General features: G+C 40.7%; 2 protein-coding genes across 3 annotated transcripts in view; one reads left to right on the top strand and one right to left on the bottom strand.

The window, feature by feature from the left end:
* RBKS (ribokinase) overlaps window positions 1-9643 on the bottom strand; it is a 93580-nt gene extending 83937 nt beyond the window's left edge. For both annotated transcript variants that reach the window (XM_065927228.1, XM_065927230.1), the window contains exon 1: window positions 9512-9643. In XM_065927228.1, the coding sequence (XP_065783300.1) occupies window positions 9512-9606 (95 nt within the window). In that variant the 5' untranslated portion in view covers window positions 9607-9643. The remainder of the gene's footprint in view (window positions 1-9511) is intronic.
* Window positions 9644-9982: 339 nt separating this feature from the next.
* Window positions 9983-21717, top strand: part of BABAM2 (BRISC and BRCA1 A complex member 2) — a 393777-nt gene continuing 382042 nt past the window's right edge. The window contains exons 1-2 of the mRNA XM_065927231.1: window positions 9983-10108; window positions 13468-13619. Coding sequence (XP_065783303.1) covers window positions 13492-13619 — 128 coding nt within the window. The 5' untranslated portion in view covers window positions 9983-10108; window positions 13468-13491. The remainder of the gene's footprint in view (window positions 10109-13467; window positions 13620-21717) is intronic.

Genomic DNA, 21717 nt, shown 5'->3' on the forward strand with positions numbered 1-21717 from the left:
ACTCTCTTTCATACTAGACTCCTCACAACTTTTTTTTTTCCTCTGAACACTCTCATTTAAAATCTCAAAGGGAGGGCAACAGAATAATGGACAAGACACATGGACAGGCAATTCTTGAGAGAAGAAATACAAACCAACAAACATCTGAGAAAAAACTCAATCTCACTAGTAGTAAAACAAGAGAACATTTATCACCTTTCAAACGAGCAGTGTGTTGGTTAGTTTTCTAGGAAATAGGTGTTTCTCACATTGCTGGTGGGAGTGTATTTTAGAACACTTTTTATGAAGGCAAATTGGAAATATATTATACAAAAATGTTATTTCCCTTGATCTAGAGATTCTGTATCTAGGAATTTTCCTAAGGAAAAGGAAACAAGTCCAAAAGATAAGAGTTCAAAGAAACTTATCAAAGCAAACAGATCAACTTACAGATATAAATTTAGGACACTCTATCTTCAAGTAATACAGTGGTGAAACCACGCTGTTGCTTAGCGTGGGGTTAGTGGAGAAGGTGTGAGGTTTACTGAGCTCATCTTCTGCACAGACACCCCCTCCCCCACCAAGCATATACTTGTAACATGTATGCATGCACAAGGGAGATACATAATTGCATAAGAGGACATAAAAGAGGGATCACTAGGCAGGACCTGCCTCTTGAGAAACCTGTATGCAGGTCAGGAAGCAACAGTTACAACTGGACATGGAACAACAGACTGGTTCCAAATAGGAAAAGGAGTATGTCAAGGCTGTATATTGTCACCCTGCTTATTTAACTTATATGCAGAGTACATCATGAGAAACGCTGGGCTGGATGAAGCACAAGCTGGAATCAAGATTGCCGGGAGAAATATCAATAAACTCAGATATGCAGATAACACCACCTTTACGAGAGAAAATGAAGAACTAAAGTGCCTCTTGATGAAAGTGAAGGAGGAGAGTGAAAAAGTTGGCTTAAAGCTCAACATTCAGAAAACTAAGATCATGGCATCTGGTCCCATCATTTCATGGAAAATAGATGGGGAAATAGTGGAAGCAGTGGCTGACTCTATTTTTATGAGCTCCAAAATTGCTGCAGATGGTGATTGCAGCCATGAAATTAAAAGACGCTTACTACTTGGAAGGAAAGTTATGGCCAACCTAGACAGCATATTAAAAAGCAGAGACATTACTTTGCTGACAAAGGTCCGTCTAGTCAAGGCTATGGTTTTTCCAGTGGTCATGTATGGATGTGAGAGTTGGACTATGAAGAAAGCTGAGTGCTGAAAAATTGATGCTTTTGAACTGTGGTGTTGGAGAAGACTCTTGAGAGTCCCTTGGACTGCAAGGAGATCCAACCAGTCCATCCTCCAGGAGATCAGTCCTGGGTGTTCATTGGAAGGACTGATGCTGAAGCTGAAACTCCAATACTTTGGCCACCTCATGCGAAGAACTGACTCATTGGAAAAGACCCTGATGGTGGGAGGGATTGGGGGCAGGAGGAGAAGGGGACGACAGAGGATGAGATGGCTGGATGGCATCACTGACTCGATGGACATGAGTTTGAGTAAACTCCGGGAGTTGGTGATGGACAGCGAGGCCTGGTGTGCCACGATTTATGGGGTTGCAAAGAGTCGGACACGACTGAGCGACTGAACTAAACTGAACCGAATTGAACTCCCCAAATATTTAACTTTTTTCCTCTTCTTTACTTTTCACTACTGTCTTAGTTAAGGCCCCTATCAACTTTTGTGAAGACCACTGCTTTCCCTTGGGTCTGTCTTCAAGGACAATATCTTTGATGACTTCCAAACATTGCCTTCTTTTACATCTGCCTTTGGCACTGAGAGCTACGGCACTGAGCAAGCTAAGTGAAATGCAAACCTGACCGTGTCGTTGCTATACTTTGAATCCTTCCCTGGCTCTCAGAGCCTACAAAATAAGACCCAAGCACCTTAGCATGGCTGATGGGGCCTTTCATTGAAACCTTTTATCTGATGCTCAGTGTACAGTGAACAGATAGTGGTTGCTGTCCCTGGCACAGCCATGCATAGCCACAGCCATGACTTCACTCCTGTGTGATCATCCCAACTGGCGAGGATGTTCTCCCTTTTCAAGAGGTGGCTGGGGAGGCATCTTATCCAGGAACATTCCTTTGTGCTCCCACAGAACCTGCAGGTACTGAGCATATCATACTACAATGATCTGCCTCTGTGTCTGCCTACTTCTTTGGTCTTTAAGTTCCTTAAGAACTTGTTACACTATGGCCATATTACACCAATTGCAGTATCCCCAGCACTTAGCACAGTCTCAGCATTTCAATATTAAATATAAGTAATCAAAATACTGGAGCACATTCATCGCAAAGCCCACCTCATCGTGCTCTCCCCACCATGCAGACACTAGGGCATGAAGAGCTGGCCAAGGAATGGATCGCTAAGTGAAAGTCGCTTAGTCGTGTCCGACTCTTTGCGACCTCATGGACTATACAGTCCATGGAATTCTCTTGGCCAGAATACTGGAGTGGGTAGCCTTTCCATTCTCCAGGGGAATCTTCCCATCCCAGGGATTGAATCCAGGTCTCCTGCATTGCAGGTGGATTCATTACCAGCTGAGCCACAAGGGAAGCCCAAGAATACTGAGGTGGGTAGCCTGTCCCTTCTCCCTGGGATCTTCCCGTCCCAGGAATCAAACCAGGGTCTCCTGCATTGCAAGCAGATTCTTTAACAACTGAGCTACCAGGGAATTCCTAAAGTATAATAATACCAAGCAATAGGTGCTCTTTCTTTGTCACACACAATTTACCTTTTAACATGTATTTTCTTTGAAGGGACCAAAATTCGCAAATTTCCCATGCATAATTGCTTTTGAATTTAGAGAATTCAGTTGACAGAAACATGTTCAATGAAATATTAACTGAAAAACTGATTTGTAACTGATAAGCAACTTTCAAGGCCAATTTAAGGAGCAGAAAGAATAATGATTATATGATATTCTTCTCATATTGGGAATGTATGATACTTCTTGGACCAGCATTACTTTGGCTTTTACTTTCCTGAAAATGTGACTGCTAGGGAGATCTTTCTGTTCTAAATACGACAACTCAAGAAGCTTTTGTGGAAGGCAGGTTGCTGCTGCTGCTGCTGCTAAGTCGCTTCAGTCGTGTCCGACTCTGTGTGACCCCATAGGCGGCAGCCCACCAGGCTCCCCCGTCCCTGGGATTCTCCAGGCAAGAACACTGGAGTGGGAAGGTAGGTTAGAAGGTACTATAATTCGCCAAACACATATAACCTTTTCTAGGTATAATATAAAATTTTGGCCTTTCTTTTCTTGTAATCGAGGTCCAGCATTTCATTCACTTTGGATCTAAAAAGCTTCTAAATTCACTTCTGCCACCATCCAATTAAAATCTTTTGAGAATTAAGCAATCATTTCCTGACTTGCCAAGGATTAAATTTAGATGCTTGGTTGAACATGAGCCTTATCTCTCCAGCCATCACTTTTAATTGGAGCATGTAAAAGGATAACATAGGGTTTTAGTTGACATCATAGTCTATTACCATGGAAATGTAAACATGGGTTTGTATTAAACTTGTCTCCAAGCAAGCTGTAGGGGTACAGAGAGACTGGGAGACAGGAGATAAATTATGTAAAACAGATCCTCTGAATGTTGGAGTGCCCCAGGAGCACAGACCGGCGTGATCTCATCTTGTCTCATGGCTTTAAATACCATCTATACACTGATGACTCTCAAATTTATATCTCCAGCTCGATCTTTCCTCTGAACTCCAAACTCATATATCTGTCTTCTTGACCGCTTCAGCTGGATGTCTGACAGGCCCCTCAAGTCTCACACATCCGACCTGAGCTGCTAATACTGCCCTCTCCCTATGCAATTTGCTCTATCACCATCTCAGCACATGTCAGTTTCCCCTTCCACTTGCAGAGGGCATAGAACTGGGGGTAATCCTTGACCTGTCTTGTATTCCTCCACAAATCCTGTCAGCTCTACCTTTAAAATATAATCAGAAGATGCTCACTTCTCCCTACTTGCACTGTTCAAACTACCGTCATTTCTTGCTTGGACTATTGTTAATTAACTCTGAACTGGTCTCCCTGTTTCTGTTCTTATGGGTCATATCATGTCACTTGTCTGCTCAAACCCTCCAATGGCTTTTCGTTTCATGCAGGGTAGGAACCACTGGCCTTTAACCATCAATTATCTTCTCCTCTCCCTTATTTTCTTCTTCAGCTACACTGGACTCCTGGTAGTTCACTGATCCTACGAAGTGTGCTCCTGCCTCTGGGCCTTTTCATATGCTTTTCTTCTGGTGATCTGTATGGCTTGCTTCCTTTCTTTCGGTAGGCCTTTACTCAAATCACTTTCTCGTTGAGGCTGTCTGTGGCTAATGATCTAAAATTACTATTTCCACCCCCGTTTCATGCTTTATTTTCCTCCTTAGCATTTCTGTAACAGGCTGTGAATTTTACATATTTCTACCGATATTGTTTGTTTCTGCCACTAGAATGTAAGCTCCAAGTGGCAGGGACCTTTGGCTGTGTTTTTCATTGCTGTATCCTCTGCCCTTAGGGAAGTGCAGAGGCACATGGTATAAAACCAATAAATATTCGCTGAGTGAATAATTAAAAAAATGGGTGATACATGTCACAAGAAATAAAGACTAGTGAAGCATGACTAACTAGTGTCTAAAAAAATTCATCTGTTATTGGGTTTTCATGGGAATCTGTCTTTGGAGGAGCTCTGACTTAATTTTCCACAAGAACAGACTTGATTTCTCTTATCTTTGCAATTTGGAACTTCAGAGATGATTGTTCAAGAAGGAAGGAATAATTAAATAAATACAGGTGGGTAGTAAATAATGTTCATTGTTTGCCATGTTGGATGAGCTAATGATTTTTAAAAATTATTAGCACACAGAGCTTACTATTCATAGTGGACTGAAATTAGAAATGAAAAAAGCTGCTCAATGATTGCATTAGCAGTGTCTGGCACACAGTAATGCAATATATAAAGTGAATTAGACTTGGATACTATCCAAGAGGGCTTAGTTACTGAAGTAGTTCCATTTCTAAAGTGATTCTACAGTATAGGCATGGGTGTCCAGGTTGGTTATGGTTAAGCTTAGACAGAAACTAAGAAATAGTAATGGAGATCCTATCTTTAGACCTGAAAATGATAAATCTTTAGTTGTTATTCCTTGCCAACTTACAAAGCAAACACTTAATGAATGCACAGACTATAAGCCCTTAAATGAACTGTAGATGAAAAGGGCAATAAATATGTGCCAGAGTTAGCGATACAATGATATAATGGAAAGATAAAGGTTGAGAAACCTGGGTTCCCACTGACTGGCTCTATGATTTGGGGTGAGTCACCTAACCTCTCTTAATTACCTCATCTGTAAAATGTGGGGGATGGACTAATAGGCTTCAGTGGTCTTCCAAGCTCTAAGTATTATAAGATTTTTTGACTTTAACCACTGTGGTAGGCAGAACTATGCCCCACCCCCACCTCAAGAATGTCTACATCCTAATCCCCAGGACTTGTGAATATGTTATGTTATATGGCAAGGGGGAATTAAGGCTGCTAATAAGCTACCTTAAAATAAGGAGATTATTCTGAATTATCCATTTGGGCCCAATGAAATCACAAGGGTACTTAAAATGCAGAAGATGGAGGCAGAAGAGTGAGTGTGAGAGTGAAGCTATGTGAGAAGAACTTCACCGACCATTACTGGATTTGAACATGGATGGGGAAACAATGGAAACAGTGAGAGACTTTTATTTTGGGGGGCTCCAAAATCACTGCAGATGGTGACTGCAGCCATGAAATTAAAAGACGCTTGCTCCTTGGAAGAAAAACTATGACTACCAGCCTAGACAGCATATTAAAAAGCAGAGACATTACTTTGCCAACAAATGTTCCATCTGATCAAAGCTATGGTTTTTCCAGTAGTCATATATGGATGTGAGAGCTGGACTATAAAGAAAGCTGAGTGCTGAAGAATTGATGCTTTTGAACTGTGGTGTTGGAGAAGACTCTTGAGAGTCTTCAAGGAGACCCAACCAGTCAATCCTAAAGGAAATCAGTCCTGAATATTCACTGGAATGACTGATGCTGAAGCTGAAACTCCAATACTTTGGCCACCTGATGCGAAGAACTGACTCATTGGAAAAGACCCTGATGCTGGGCAAGATTGAAGGCAGGAGGAGAAGGGGACGACAGAGGATGAGATGGCTGGATGGCATCACCAACTCAATGGACAAGGTTTGGGAGTTGGTGATGGACAGGAAAGCCTGGTGTGCTGCAGTCCATGGGGTCACAAAGAGTCAGACACAACTGAATGACTGAGCCAGTCGTTGAACTGAAGAGGCCAAAAGCCAGAATGTGAGCAGCCTCTAGAAGCCAGAAAAGGCAAGAAAACAGATTTCCCTTAGAGCCTCCAGAAAGGAATGCAGTTTTACAAAAGACTTGATTTTAGCCCAGTTAGACCTGTATCAGACTTCTGGACTTTCAGAATTATCAGTATTCAATTTGTATTGTTTAAGCCACTAGGTTTTTGGTAATTTGTTATGGAAGGGATAGGAAAATAATACAAGCAAAGTTGGACCCAAGTTTATTACAGACGCAGGCTTTTAAATAAAAATCCTATACTGAGGTATTCTGTAAAGATCTTCAGAGATAGCAATAATCAGAAACCATGGGAAGCTTGTTAGAAAAATTGTGGGAGAGTGTATCTGTATGTGCATGTGCACGCTCGCACTAAGTCACTTGAGTCGTGTCAGACATTTTGTGATCCCATGGACTATAGCCGGCAGGCTTCTCTGTCCATGGGCTTCTCCATCCATGGGCTTCTCCAGGCAATAATACTGGAGTGGGTTGCCATGCCCTCCTCCAGAGGATCTTCCTGACCCAGGGACTGAACCCTCATCTCTTACATCTCTTGCACTCGAAGGCAGGTTCTTTACCACCAGCACCACCTGGGAAATTTACTAGTGATTCATGTGAAGACTAGAAAATAAGATAGTGAAGACTATCTTATAAAGAAAAGAAAACGTTAAGAGAAGAGAGATCAAAGATTTTCCACAAAATAAGAGTTTCTTCTCTGGATCTCACTGTACTCATCTATAAGTACAGTGAAGGACTGGGATAAATAATCTCTAAATTTCTCTAGCTCTGAAATAAGCTTTTAAATCCTGACAGATGCTAACATGGGCATTTGAGACCCTCCCCTCCCCAAAGTTTGAAGAGTATTCATTTTAGAAAGTAACTATAATTATGTTTAATGTGTAATAGTCAAGCTTCACAGAAAGCTCTACTTTGTTTAATAAGGAGAGGGCTCTGAATTCTAACCCTGACATTCTTATTCAGGTTGAGTGCATGGGGAAATTGTTCAGCTTTCCTTCTCTTCTGTTACTTCCCCTATAGAAGTATGGTAAAATTTTAGCTAGATGGATTTTCTAAAGAATGAATTATTTCAGATGTCTCAAAGTTTAGTCCTTTATGTACTAACTACATTTTAAATATATTTGATGGAACTATATCTAAAGTAAAACTCATGCCCCATTTTTATATACAATTTAATGATTACCATATTCCCTTCTCTTGAAGAGTCATGACTAATAACATCAATCACTAGAGTGAGCTGTCGGACAGCAATGCTCTAGACAGCAGTTGGCAAACTATGGCCTGCGGCTGTTTGTAAGGTGTAGTTTTTTATATTCTGTACATGTTAAAAATAAGGTGGGGGGGGGGATATGTGACCTTAGACCCTATGTGACTCAAAAAGTCTAAAATAAATATTATCTGGCTCTTTGGAGAAAGGTTTGCTGACTCCAGCTCTAGAGAAAGATGTGTAGGCTTCTTCGTCAAATGTCCAAAACTAGACTGAACTTTGTTATGTCACTCAACAAAGCACATTCATCTTGGCACAAGGTAGCTCAAGTATTCGTGGAAAAATAAAGGCTCTGGGCAGTTTTTTTTTTTTCTTTTTTTGGCTGAGCTGCACAACTTGTGGGATGTTTAGTCCTTGAACAAGGACTCCAACCCCAGGCCCACATCAGTGAAAGTGCAAGAGTTCTGTCCACTGGAATGCCAGGGAATTCTCCAGGATGTCGGCATTTAAAATTCTTCTGTTGCTTGTTACACGCTCCTCACTTTCAGGGTTTTTTTGTAATTTCTACCTGCCCCTTGCAGTCTCTTCCCCTTTCTAATCTCAGTCTGGAAATTTGATAACCTAGTTTATAAACATTATAAACAATGGAAGATTTAGTCAGTTATGTGAAGACCCTAAAACTAGTTTTTAAGTAGATCACAGGTGGTTTAGTGCAGGGATTTGGTGACTAATTTTGCTGGTCCCAAGGTCTTTTTATTTATTTCCAGGTTCTCAGCTGTCCTTTGAAAAGGCAAGGTGGCAGGACAGATAAGGTCTTACTGTAGTGTGATCATCTTTTATTTTTATAATATAAAAATAGCAGTATATCTGAAAAGCCACTCACCAAAAAATTAAACTCAAGCAATCTAAATCTACACCTTTCTTGGAACATGTTTTTTTTTTTTTTCCCTTTAAAATAAATAAACATTACTTTTACAATCAAAAAGGCGATTTCACTTAAAAAAAAGATACCTTGGAAAGATCTCTCCATCCAATCTCACTGCCCTAACTCAACTATTTTCATCTAGCATATTTTGTTTATTCAATCACTTTTTAAAATGGTTGTATATACTGGGTTTTTAACTTGATTCACATTTGGTTTGCCGTAGGTAACCTATGGTTACTCTAATACTGAAAAATAAGCTGTAAATATGAAATGCAAGAAAGCTGACAATCAGTATGGTCAAAGATGACCGCCTAAAATTTTGGCTTCGGCTCCACCCATTTTCTACACATTCACACGTATAATACCCAACCTGGATAGTGTTACAGCTCAAAACACTTTCCTCCATTTAGTGTTGAAAACAACCCTGTTAAGTGGGCACATTCTCAGAGGTAAAATGACTCGGCTAAAGTCACTCGGCTAGCCAGGGAACAGGTTTAGCATCCTAGTCAAGAAAACAGGAGCAGGTATTTGGAGGCGCTGCTAGTTAAAGGAGAGCTTTCACTACACGCTGGCTTTTATGTTCACTCATCTGACAATGACCTTTACAAACTCAAACCTGCCTCTTCTACCCTATCGAGGCACGCGCAGCGGGCTGGGGAAATCTGTGGGTTAGTCGCCCAGTTGTGTCCGAGTCTTTGTGACCCCATAGTCCGTAGCTCGCCAGGCTCCTCTGTCTATGCAATTCTCCAGGCAAGAATACTGGAGGGGGTAACCATTCCCTTCTCCTGGGGATCTTCCCGATCCAGGGATCGAATCCGGGTCTCCCGCACTGCGGGCAGATTCTTTACAGACTGAGTAGCTCACATCCAGACTCAACACTCCATCCCCAAAGCCCTAGGGCCAAGGCAGAGAGAAGAGAGCACAGTCCGCCCTCGCTGGAGGCGCAGCCTCTGCACGCTGGCCCCGAACTAACCTGACCAGGTCGGTCATGCAGGAGCCCACCACCACCACCGCTGCCTCCGCCACCTCCTCCTGCCACTGCCTCCCAGGGTCCCCAGACGCGGCCATTGCTCAGAGTCCGCAGTGTCCAACCTGGAGGCTGCCCTTTAACCTTTGCCCCACCCCGTAACCAGAGACGCTGCTCCCACGTTCCCTAACGACGCGGGCCTTCCGGACGCCCGGGTAGGTCGCCCACCTGGATGCCCGAAACAACCCCATTCGCCAACTGTCCCTAGTTCCTCCAGGAATTGTCTTCCTGCACAGCCTCTCGTAGCAGAGGCATCCTACGAGTTCCAGACTCCGCGCAGCTCGCCGCGCACGAGGTAGGCGCGGAGGCAGGAACTTTCAGGCACTCGGGGGACGCCCTTCCGAGCGCCCGGCCTGGTGCGGCCGGGGACGCGCACGCCGCCCGGCTCCAGGGCCGCCGAGGGGGCGGGGCGGGGCGGGACGTCCGGGGACGCGCACGCATCCGGCCCGCGGTGCGCGCGCAGGTTGGTGCGTCGGTCGGGGGCGCGCTCGGGTAACCTGTACCCCACGTAGTCGCCGGTTACCGATCCGACTTAAGTTCCAGGTACCTGGACTGGGGCTGGTGCGGGGAGGTTGGATCCCGAGTTGCACAGGTGGCGCTGAGGACCGTGGTTTTACATATGCCCAGGGCTCGCCTTCTCTTCCTATAGAGAAGGCCCCTGTCCCAAAGATGCCCTACTCATTCCCGTCACGCTGGTCCCCTCAAGAACGAGCCCCCAAGGCCAGAGGCTGCTGTCTCTCCACACCTAGCCCGCCCCCGGTCCCTGATTAAGCTTAAGACTCTTTGCTTTTTCCTTGCTGATTAGGGGATCATACAGTTTGGGAGAAGGTGTCCCCTTTTAGAGCGGGGTGGTCATTCTTTGGGTTCGAGCTGATTGTTTTTCTTGAATGCTGCCCCTTGGAGAAATTACTTCCCTTGTGTACTTCCCTCGTGCGCCGTATGACGTCGACGTGACGCAGCAGGACGCCACCCCTTTCCGTTCCATGACGTAAGCTGGGCACGTGTTTCCGTGTTTGTCATCCCATCTTAATTGCGAGAAGGTAGATGGTGCTTTAGACGTGTTTGTATTCCCCAGACTGCCCATCAAAATACCTCATGTGACCCTATCTTGAGGCAGTAAAGCTCTGTAAATTGTAAAGCTCTGTAAATTGTATTTCTGCATTTCCTTCTGTATATTACACGTCAAAATCAGGAAATAGAAATTTCGCAACTAGCTTTCAAGGGAAACGGGCCACAGTAAAATTTTGCCTATCTGGGATTGATTATTGTGCTTTTTTTGGTGTAAAAAATACTACTGGAAGATAATCCCCCATCTGTGTACCCCTCTCAGAAGCCAAAGAACTGTCATTTTTAGCTATTCTGTGACCTCCGAATTTGGAGTCAGGTCCCCCCCCCCCCGCCTTGTCTAGAGAAGTCACAGCAGCTGTGCTTGTAACATTTTAATGCTGCATAAAATCTTGCACTGTCAAAAGATAGTATTATGGCTGTTCAGGAAACAAAGACAAATTCATTCCTTCAGGTGTCATTCTAAGGTCATGACAGTTGCTGAATTGGATGGGGTGTTGTCACCTTAAGTATAGTTTGGTTTCTGGAGCAGGTTTGTTCCCCCTAGCATTTTACCTAGTGAATCACTTAGGCCAGCTTCAGCAGCAGGCCAACATTAGTCTAATTTGTTTCTAGCTGTCAAGCAACGGTTAGTCTAAATTCATGACTTTTTTGTTCATTTTACTAGATGTATGCTTTAAAAAAAACAAACTCACTTTGATGCTTTTCTCTTTGGTGTTTATTTGAGAAGATAGGTATAGTGGACTTTGAGGGAGATCTGGATTTGAATTCCAATGCTTCTGCTTGCTCGGCTTGTGACTTTGAGTAAGTTACTTAGTCTTGCTCAACATTAGTTTTCTTATCTTTGAAATAGGAACAATTAAACAGAGGACAATTAAACAGAGGACAATTAAACAGAGGACGAGGTAGTTGTTGAGAAGTAAATGAAATTGAAGCTAGAGATGGGTAATATAGTGCCTGATATTCAGTAGATTTCGAGAATGTATAGGTTCTGTTTCCGTTTTTCATAGAAATGAGAGATGAAATAATAATAAGTATTGTGGGAAAATACATGGAAGAATAATTTTGTAGTGTAGGTAAGGTCCTTTTGCTTTTTTCCAAAATGAGTATTTCTGTTTTGCATATGATCTAGATAAGCTTCCTTTCAAGAACTGTGACATCAATGAGCAGAAATAAAAGTGGAAATGTTGCAGAAATAGGAAAAAAATAGACTTCAAAGTGATAATATGGTCTAGTATATTGTTCAAAGACAAATTATAAAAGTTATCTATGTTATCTGTAAAACGGGAATTCTAATATATGGGTTACCATCCAGAATTGTGGAGGTCAAGTGCACTAATGTTTATGGAAGCTCTTTATAAGTGATAAAGTATTATAAATGTACTTGATTTTTATGACTGATAATACAGTGCATTAGATGTTTATTCTTATTTTGTGATGACATATTGGAATGGTGGTGGGAAGCCATCTGTTAAGTGGCTAGAGGAGGACCTTGTTTTATATTTGTAGAAAAGATGATTTGAATACTAAAGTATAAAGCTTTTTCTACTTCAGAGGTACTTTTGGGTGTCAGCAGTATGTAGGGTCACAGTGGGGTTTTTTTGTTATTATTTGTTTTTATGATTGTTATTTATTTTTTTGCCCTTTATTACTACTCTGAAATGTTTAAAATGGGTACTAGTTTTCAGCATTTAGCAGGGAGCTGTAAATCCTCATATGGCATAGTATATGAAAACCAGAATGAGCACGTCATTTACTTGCAATTGTAACTTGCAGGAAATTAATTTGCTTTTGATGTGGGATTATCCTTTCAGATTGAGGAAGAAAATGATCATTTAAATTGACTTATTCACCTCTGAAAGTGGAGGCTTTCATTTAGAAATCTATTAAGAGGAATTCATGTATTCCCTCCTCCAGCCCCGTGGGTTTCCAAGTAATTTAGAGATGATTTATTGGTTTTACTTTTGTATTTTCAAGTTTAAGAATTTCTTAGTGCCTTAGAATCAAAAACTTTTGGATCTATGATAGTTTGCGCTGCTTAGTATCTGGATAGGTGTGTGTTTTCATGATTTAATGGTTACATAGATTTTTGCGACATCTCAGATATGCTATTTTCTACCAGATTTTTTGAGGGCATAATATCTTTTCTTCATACCCAAATATTTCTCTAGCTCTTGTCTCCTTATTCATCTTTATTAAAAGATGGTTCTTGGTGCTTATGGTGTATTAGGTACTTCTGTTAAACACTGGCGAGTCAAGACAGTTCTGCAGGGAAGAGATCAGTAAGCAGGTAATTATACTCTGGAGGGGAAATAAGAAAGAGGTGTAGCAGTAAATACACCTACAAGTAAATAACTTGTAAGTAATAATTGCAAGTAGGTTTGCTTCTTCTGAAATTTTGCAGTTTTATCAATCAAGTTCTTACTCTTTGTGGGGACACAGGGTGGAGGGGGGGGGACTCCTAACCTAGCAGTGTGTGTGTTTTGTGTGTCGGGGGAGAGGACTGTCAGTAAACCCTTCTTGAGAAGGAAGGACCTGCCAGTTGTAAGACAGAGTAGGGCAGCTTTTAAGTAGAGTGTGGCAGCATAGAAACTGGCTTTGAAAAGGGGGAGGCAATTAGATTTCAAGGGGTTGCTGCTTCTCCTGCAAAGTCTGTGTCTTGAGTAGGTGAGCAATAGTGAGATAGGCTTTTGGAGGGTCACTGCAAGAGGCTGCCATAAGACAGGAGATGAGGTATCAAGTAGGAGACACTTCTGTGTACTGCAGCAGTTTCCAGGAAGATTGTTATATCTAACAATTTGGATATTCTAATCATCATTCTTTCCTTCTTCTTTCAGTGGTGATTTGCAAGGCAAGGTAAAATGTCTCCAGAAGTGGCCTTGAACCGAATTTCTCCAATGCTCTCCCCGTTCATATCTAGCGTGGTCCGTAATGGGAAAGTGGGTCTGGATGCTACAAACTGTTTGAGGATAACTGACTTGAAATCGGGGTATGTACCAGAGCCAGTTCATCCATTTCCTCATAACAGACCTTTCTCACCAGGCTTGTAAAAGTTGAACACCACAGAAATTCATCAAGTCATGCCCTTATCATGTGTTAAATTGGTTTTGTCCAGTTTTTGACATTTTATGTTTCAGGTTGTTTAGTTGTGCTGTGGGCCATTGCTTCATGATCAGAATGGGGTGTGTGTGTGTGTGTGTGTGTGTGTGTGTGTGTGTGTGTGATTAAGGCATACCTCTTTGTTAACAGTGTACTATGTGGTTTTTAGCTAGTGTGTTTTTCATCATTGACTTGTTTTCTTGTTCTGTGTTCTGCAATTCAGTATGCACTGTAAGAGTTGGGATTTGAGATTGTGAATCTGACATTATTTGATAGTCTCTCCTAATAGGAAAATTACAATTGCAAGCCCAAAATGAGTCATTTTTCACAATGAAGTTGAAACAGTAATATTTCATGCCCAAAAATGTTGCATTAAAAAAACTCAACTTTTTATTTTGAAATAGATTTACTTAAAGAATAATTACAAAAGTGCTACAGAAAATTAATGCTGTTGCATGCTGATAATTGTTCTTTAAGTCTTATTTGAATTTTACCAGTTTTCCTGTTAATGTCCTTTTTTAGTCCAGAATCCAATCCATGATACAGATTGCATTTAGTTGTCATGTCTACCTTATCTTCCAAATCTGTGACAGTTCTTGTCTTTCATTGTCTTCTGTGGTTTTGAAGCTTTTAAAGGTAGCATTGGTTAGTTACTTTGTAAAATATTGCTCAATATGGGTTTGTCTAATGTTTTCCCTTTATCAGAGTGAGAAATACTCACTCTGATACCCGCCCTCGGTGTTACAGAAGGGATGTATGATTTTCAGTACATCATTAAGATTGTGTGTATCAGGTTTTGCCACTGTGAAACTGATTTTCCCTTTGTAATTAGTAAGTACATTGTGCAATGTGTTTGACATTGTGCAGATGTTCTGTTTCTCATCTTACTTTTGTCCGTTAATTTCAGCCTCCATTAATGGTTCTTGCCTGCAATAATTGTTACTGTGGTTCTTGGATAAGAGTGATTTTTTATTTCCCTTTTCCTCCTACACTTAGTCATTTAATTCTTCTATAAAGAAGCATTACCCCTTCCGTGCCAATTATTTATTTATTTATATCAGTATGAATTTTGAGGCATTTATTTTATTTGAGTTATAATCCTTAATGACTGTGTTCATTTATTTTATTTTTCTGTTCAGTTGTTCTAGCCTTTGTCATTGGGAGCTCTGTCAAGTTGTCTTTTGAACATATCCCTATTATTTTTCAAACATTTTCTTTCTAGAGATACTACATTCTTGATTAGTTCTTCTTTTAAAAGCTCTTTTATTTTTACTTTCTACAAATCTTGCTATTTTCTGACTAAGTTGAAGACCTGGATAAAACTAGTAAGATAGAGAAGACTAGGTTAGTTGGACATTTCGTTGGAATGGTAGGATGCTTTTTAAGTAATCATTGGGTATGGGTTTCTTTTTGAGGTGATGAAAATGTTCTAAAATTAGTGGTAATGGTTACACGACTCTCTAAATATACTAAAAATGACTGATTTGTGCACCTGTAAAGGTGAATTTTATGGTTTGTGAATTCTCTCTCATTAAAGTTGTCACTAAAAAGACAAACCTGTGTACCCAGGTTATTTACTGGCTTGAATGGACAGGACAGGGAAAAAGATCTTCCTTCTCCAGTTTGTCACAAATACTCTCCTCAGAGATATTGAAGACGTGACAGGACTGATGGCAGAGTGCTGGGAACTGGTTTATGTAAGATGATATAAACACATAAACCTGAACTTCTTACTCTTTTGTTGGTATCCTGAGAGAACAGTTGGATTCATCCAGATAAAGTCACTTTACTTCTTCTTTGTAGACTCCCTCTTTGATGCTCCGAAATTCCTGAATGTTTAGTTGAGTGTTCAGGTGCAAATAGTGGATCTGATGATTAATTTGAAATGAATCGACTAGACCTGGCCCTGTCTGGACTAACTCTGTGAAAAGTACTGGAAAGGGTGTTTAATGACTTGTAGTATTTATGGAGTTTACTTTAGATTTAGAAAAGAAATAAAATTGTCTCTACCTACATTAACAAACCCGCTACAGATAAAATGATGTGAAAAGCCTCATTAATCTAGAGCATTATTGATGCCTTTTATGTAGTATTTAACTGAAAGGTTCATGAAAGTTCTTTTGAAGCTAATTAACAATTCTTTCCTCAGTGTTTCAACCAAAGTATGAATTCCAGAAGTTTCTATAGCAAAACAATGACAGAGTTAGAGAAAATAATTTTTTTTTGGTGTGTTGCTTTTGGCTTTTCCCTTTCTTTTAGACCAGCAGCCATCTGGTGGCTCAAACAAACAGTAAAGAATCTACCTGCAATGCAGGCGATCTGGGTTCAATCCCTGTGTTTGGAAGATCCCCTGGAAAAGAAGATGGCTACTCCTTCCAGTATTCTTGCCTGGAGAATTCCATAGACAGAGGAGCCTGGAGGGCTAGAGTCCATGGGGTCACAGAGTCGGACATGACTGAGTGACAGACACTTTCACTTTTCAGTCCGTTATGAGAATTGGGATCCATGTTTGGAATTTCTCTTAACTCAAATGTTTAAAATGAAGAGACTGATTTTTATAGATCACAGGAGCCAGTATTGTTACCATATATAGCTACTTGTCCTTGAAGAGATGAGGTACCAGGGTTTCTGTATTCTAGGTCTGATTCACAGAAGGACTAGATAGGCAAGAACCTATGCAAAATAAGTTGTTTTTTTTTTTTTAAATAGCAATTCACTTTTATTTCTCTTATGGCAACTAAATCTCTCTACCTTATGTAAGATTATGTGTGTTTCCAAACTCTATTGCTAGGCTGTCAGTATCAAGGACAGGATTCTTGTTTAAAATATTTTATGCCTCTGTATGAAAACAAAAAATATTTTTATGCCTTGAGAAACCTGTATGCAGGTCAGGAAGCAATAGTTAGAACTGGACATGGAACAACAGACTGGTTCCAAATAGGAAAAGGAGTACGTCAAGGCTATATATTGTCACCCTGCTTATTTAACTTATATGCAGAGTACATCATGAGAAACCCTGGGCTGGAGGAAGCACAAGCTGGAATCAAGATTACCGGGAAAAATATCAATAACCTCAGATATGCAGATGACACCACCCTTATAGCAGAAAGTGAAGAAGAACTAGAGAACCTCTTGATGAAAGTGAAGGAGGAGAGTGGAAAAGTTGGCTTAAAGCTCAACATTCAGAAAACTAAGATCATGGCATCCGGTTCCATCACTTCATGGCAAATAGATGGGGAAACAATGGAAACCATGAGAGACTTTATTTTTCTGGGCTTCAAAATCACTGCAGATGATGATTGCAGCCATGAAATTAAAACACGCTTATTACTTGGAAGGAAAGTAATGACCAACCTAGACAGCATATTAAAAAGCAGAGACATTACTTTGTCAACAAAGGTTTGTCTAGTCAAGGCTATGGTTTTTCCAGTGGTCATGTATGGATTTGAGAGTTGGACTATAAAGAAAGCTGAGCACAGAAGAATTGATGGTTTTGAATTGTGGTGTTGGAGAAGACTCTTGAGAGTCCCTTGGATTGCAAGGAGATCCAACCAGTCCATCCTCCAGGAGATCAGTCCTGGGTGTTCTTTGGAAGGACTGATGTTGAAGCTGAAACTCCAGTACTTTGGCCACCTGATGGGAAGAGCTGACTCATTTGAAAAGACCCTGATGCTGGGAAAGATTGAGGGCAGGAGAAAGGGACGACAAGAGGATGAGATGGTTGGATGGCATCACCGACTCAATGGACATGGGTTTGGGTAGACTCCGGGAGTTGGAGATGGACAGGGAGGCCTGGCGTGCTGCAGTTCATGGGGTTGCAAAGAGTCAGACACAACTGAGCGACTGAACTGAACTGAACTGAATGCCTCTGTAAGTTCTACCATGGTGTCTTTCTAATGTAGTAAGTAAAGGTTGAATGAATGAATGCATTAGCTGTTTTCCCAGAGAAGTTGCTCTATTTGAGGATCAGAGTAGTTTGGACTTGGGATTCAGAACATGTTCGTTGGTCTGAGAGTTGATCGCTTAAATTCTGTTATGCATAATCCTTTTAAATGACATTCCCTGACAAATGAGTTGGTTTTAGAGATTACGGTCAAGTGTGTTACAGTACTGGGCTTACTCTTCTAGGTGAAATTTATAATGAGACCTGGAGGGGCTGAATTTTTAATGGTACGGAATTATTCCATGAGCCTACTGAATGTTTATTAGCTCTCTACCCTATGTTAATTTGATCACAAGCATGTGTTATTTGTAAGATGCCATATTTTGTCTTTTTTTAGTGATTTACTAATCTCGAAGATGTCTAAGTGTTCCACATCCTGGAATGATGCCTGAGAGGAAAGCAGGGGAGGACTCACTGCAACCTGTGGCAGCTGAGCCTTAATATCTTTTTTCAGCACATCACAGTGACTCAACCTTACTGGCACATGGCTGTGTTTGGGGCATCTGCTATGACATCTCATCCACCCACAACTACCTGTTGCATTTTTTGGGTCCATGTTCTGAATTTCATTACTTAGTTAAAAATAGATACTCAGTGTAGTTGATTACTAAATGGAACAGTTTTGAAAGATGAGTCCTGTCGGGTTTGAAGACTCATCTCAGATTGGCTGCTTTAGTCTTTGGCTGCTGAGCAGCCTGAGGCAGGCTGAGCCTCTGTCTTCAGCCTCGTGTCTAGAAGGGAGTTGCTGCCCTGAGAAAGTGTTAGTTGCTCAGTCGTGTCTAACTCTTTGCAACCTCCAGGTTCCTCTGTCCATGGAATTCTCCAGGCAAGAATACTGAAGTGGGTAACCATTCCCTCCTCCAGGGGATCTTGCCAACCCAGGGATTGAACCCATTTCTCCTGCATTGCAGGCAGATTCTTTACCATCTGAGCCACCAGGGAAGCTTCCCTGAGAGGCAATAGTTTAATTTTGAAGGTGGGCAACTTTTAACAGTTTAACTATCTAGCTGTTTACTTGGTCTTTCCATTTTACTTTTTCATACTCTTCTGTGATCTTTTTCCTTTTTCCCTGAGCATATTTTTATACTTTATTCATCATGTGTAAATGTATCCCTAAATAATATGTAGTATTGTTTTACATGTTTAAAAAGTTTATGCAAATGATACCATACTGGATGTATTCTTCTGCAACTTGCTTGTTTTACTTAGTATTAATTCATCAGATTTATTGATAATTATATTTAATGGTTCTCATTCTTTCATTGCACTGTTGTATCATATTCCATTATCTGAATATGCCTCCCATTTTTAAATTCACTCTCATGCTGACTGACTTGTATGTTATTTTAAATTTCTTTTGACAAAGCAAGCTGCCATGAACATTGTCCCACCTTTGCTCAAGAAGATATTTTGAGATTATTTTCTGGGGCAAAGGTTTTTGAATTGGGTATGTTTACCCATTTTTGGTTGTAAAATCAGTGGAATGAGTCACCCCAACATTTGAAAACTGAATGAGAAGAGAATGGAACTATCAGAATGTGTCACACTTAATAAGAATAAGCTCCTTTTTGTGAATTTTCCTTTGAGTTGTATGTTTGAACTGGGTCACAGTATAAAATGTGTGTGATGATCAAAAAAGTTTGAAAGCTACCTGTTTAGGGTATTCCTAGAAATAGAATTGCCAACTTTTAGGGTATATGGTATTTTATTTCATAAGATATTGCCGATTGTATCAATTTCCTTCCACCAGAAATGAATGAGAGTTCTCGCTTTTCTATAGCCTTCACAATACTCTGTGTTGTCAGACTTAATTTTTTGTGAAGCTGATGGATGTGAAGTGGTATCTCACTATGCTTTTAGTTTGTATTTCCCTGATTACTAGTGTAGTGAAGAATCTTTTCCTTTATTTCTTCTTTTGGGAATACCTTTGCTCATCTTTTGGACTTCCCTGGTGGCTCAGATGGTAAAGAATTCGCCTGTCTGGGAGACCTGGGTTCGATCCCTGGGTTGGGAAGATCCCCTGGAGAAGGGAATGGTTACCCACTCTAGTATTCTGACCTGGAGAATTACATGGACAGAGGAGCCTGACAGGCTACAGTCCATGGGATCACAAAGAGTAAGACACGACTGAGCGACTTTCACTTGCCCATCTTTTAAGTGGATTGTTTATATGTGTGTGTGAGTGTTTGTGTGTGTGTGTGTGTGTGTATACAGAGATCTTAAAATGTTGTTTATGTAGTTTGGATACTGATCTTTCAGCAGTTACATATATTACAATCTCCATTTAGTCTGTGGTTTACGTTCTTAATTTGGTACTACTGATATCTAGCAGTTTTAATTTAATGAAGTCATTCATCAACATTTTCCTTTTTAGATTTGTTCTCTTTGTGTGTGTGTATGTATTTGTAAGAGAGAGAAAAGAACCATTTCAGGAAATTCTGTCCTACTCAAAAGTTATATGTCTTTCTCTCAGAATTTTAAAGTTTTCCTTTTGGGTCTTTAAATAGGAATTTATTTTTCTATAAAATACATTGTAAGATAGGACTATAGTTTTTTTCCGCCAATGGATAATTGGTTGTCCCAGCATCGTTTATTGACAAGCTCATCCTTTGCTTGTGGCTCTGTAATGCTGTGTCTCTTACTTTGTCAAGTTTACAGTGCACATGGATCTATTTCTAGGCTTCCTGTTCTGATCAGTCAACCTCCTTGTCCTTGTGCTAGTTTGTGCTGTATTAACTATTACAACTTTATAGTATGTTGTGATAGATGGTAGGAAAATTTCTCCTTATCCATCTGTTCTGATTCTTAAAACTTGTCTTGCTTAACCGTATATCCCAAATACCTTTTTTTATAACCTCATTTATTTTGTTTGTTTTTTGGCTATGCCATGTGGTTTGCAGGATCTTAGTAACCCAATCAGTGATTGAACCCAGGGCCATGGCAGTGAAAGTACTGGGTCCTAACCTCTGGAACTCCAGGGAAGTCCTTCGCTGAATTGGTTGCATATGTAAAGAATCTGCCTGCAATGTGGAAGACCTGGGTTCAATCCCTGGGTCAGGAAGATCCCCTGGAGAAGAAAATGGCAACCCACTCCAGTATTCTGGTTTGGAAAATTCCATGAACAGAGGAGCCTGACAGGCTACTGTCCATGGGGCCTCAAAGAGTCAGACATGACTGAGTGACTTTCACTTTCACTTTTTACTTTCATACTGTTCTTTAAGGATATAACGTAATTCACTGAACAAAACTCCTTCTTTTTGACTCACTGAGAAAGGAAAGGAAACTGACTTGGTGAGGGGCTAATTGAGAATTGACCATCAGGAAAGCTCTCTCTGAGGAAATGACCTTTAAGGTGAATCATGAAAGATACGAATAATTCAATGTGAAGAGCTGGGGAAGTTGTTGTAAAAGGGGAATATCATGTTCAGAGACAGGAGAAAGCTTCCATGTTCAAGGATCTGCAAGGCCACTGTGGTTGGACTATAGGGAGGGAGTGTGAGAGGGAAATAACGTGAGATTCTAAAGATAGTCAGGGGCTAGATTATGCAGAGTCTGGTGGGCTAAATTTGGGAACTTAGAATTTATTCTGGGTGGAATGAGAAGCTATTGAAGGATTTTAAGCAGAGTGACATGATTTATTTATATTAAGAATATTACTGGTTGTTATATGGAAAATGGTTTGTGCATGATAAGGTAGACTAGTTAGCTGTCCATTACAATAGACCAGGTGAGAGAATAGAGTCTTGGAATATGGTGGTGCCAGTGGAGATGGAAAGAAGTCAATGTATTTATAAGTTATTTAGAAGGTAAAATCAAGAGTATGTTGAATTTGGGTTTTGAGAGAGTCAGGAATGACTTCTTTGTTAGCTTGAGGGGGTAGGGTAGGTGGTCATGCCATTTTCTGACATGGGGAGGTGAGAAGATGGATGGAGGAACTGCTGTAATCTGGATTGATTGTTGTCTAGATCTGCCAGGCAGCTCTCATTGTATCGTGTATCATTCCCTTTACCTCTTTCCTGTGTTGAATCTCATATCTTACTTTCTT

This window comes from Muntiacus reevesi, chromosome 3 (genome assembly GCF_963930625.1).
Source record: "Muntiacus reevesi chromosome 3, mMunRee1.1, whole genome shotgun sequence".
Lineage (NCBI taxonomy): Eukaryota > Metazoa > Chordata > Mammalia > Artiodactyla > Cervidae > Muntiacus > Muntiacus reevesi.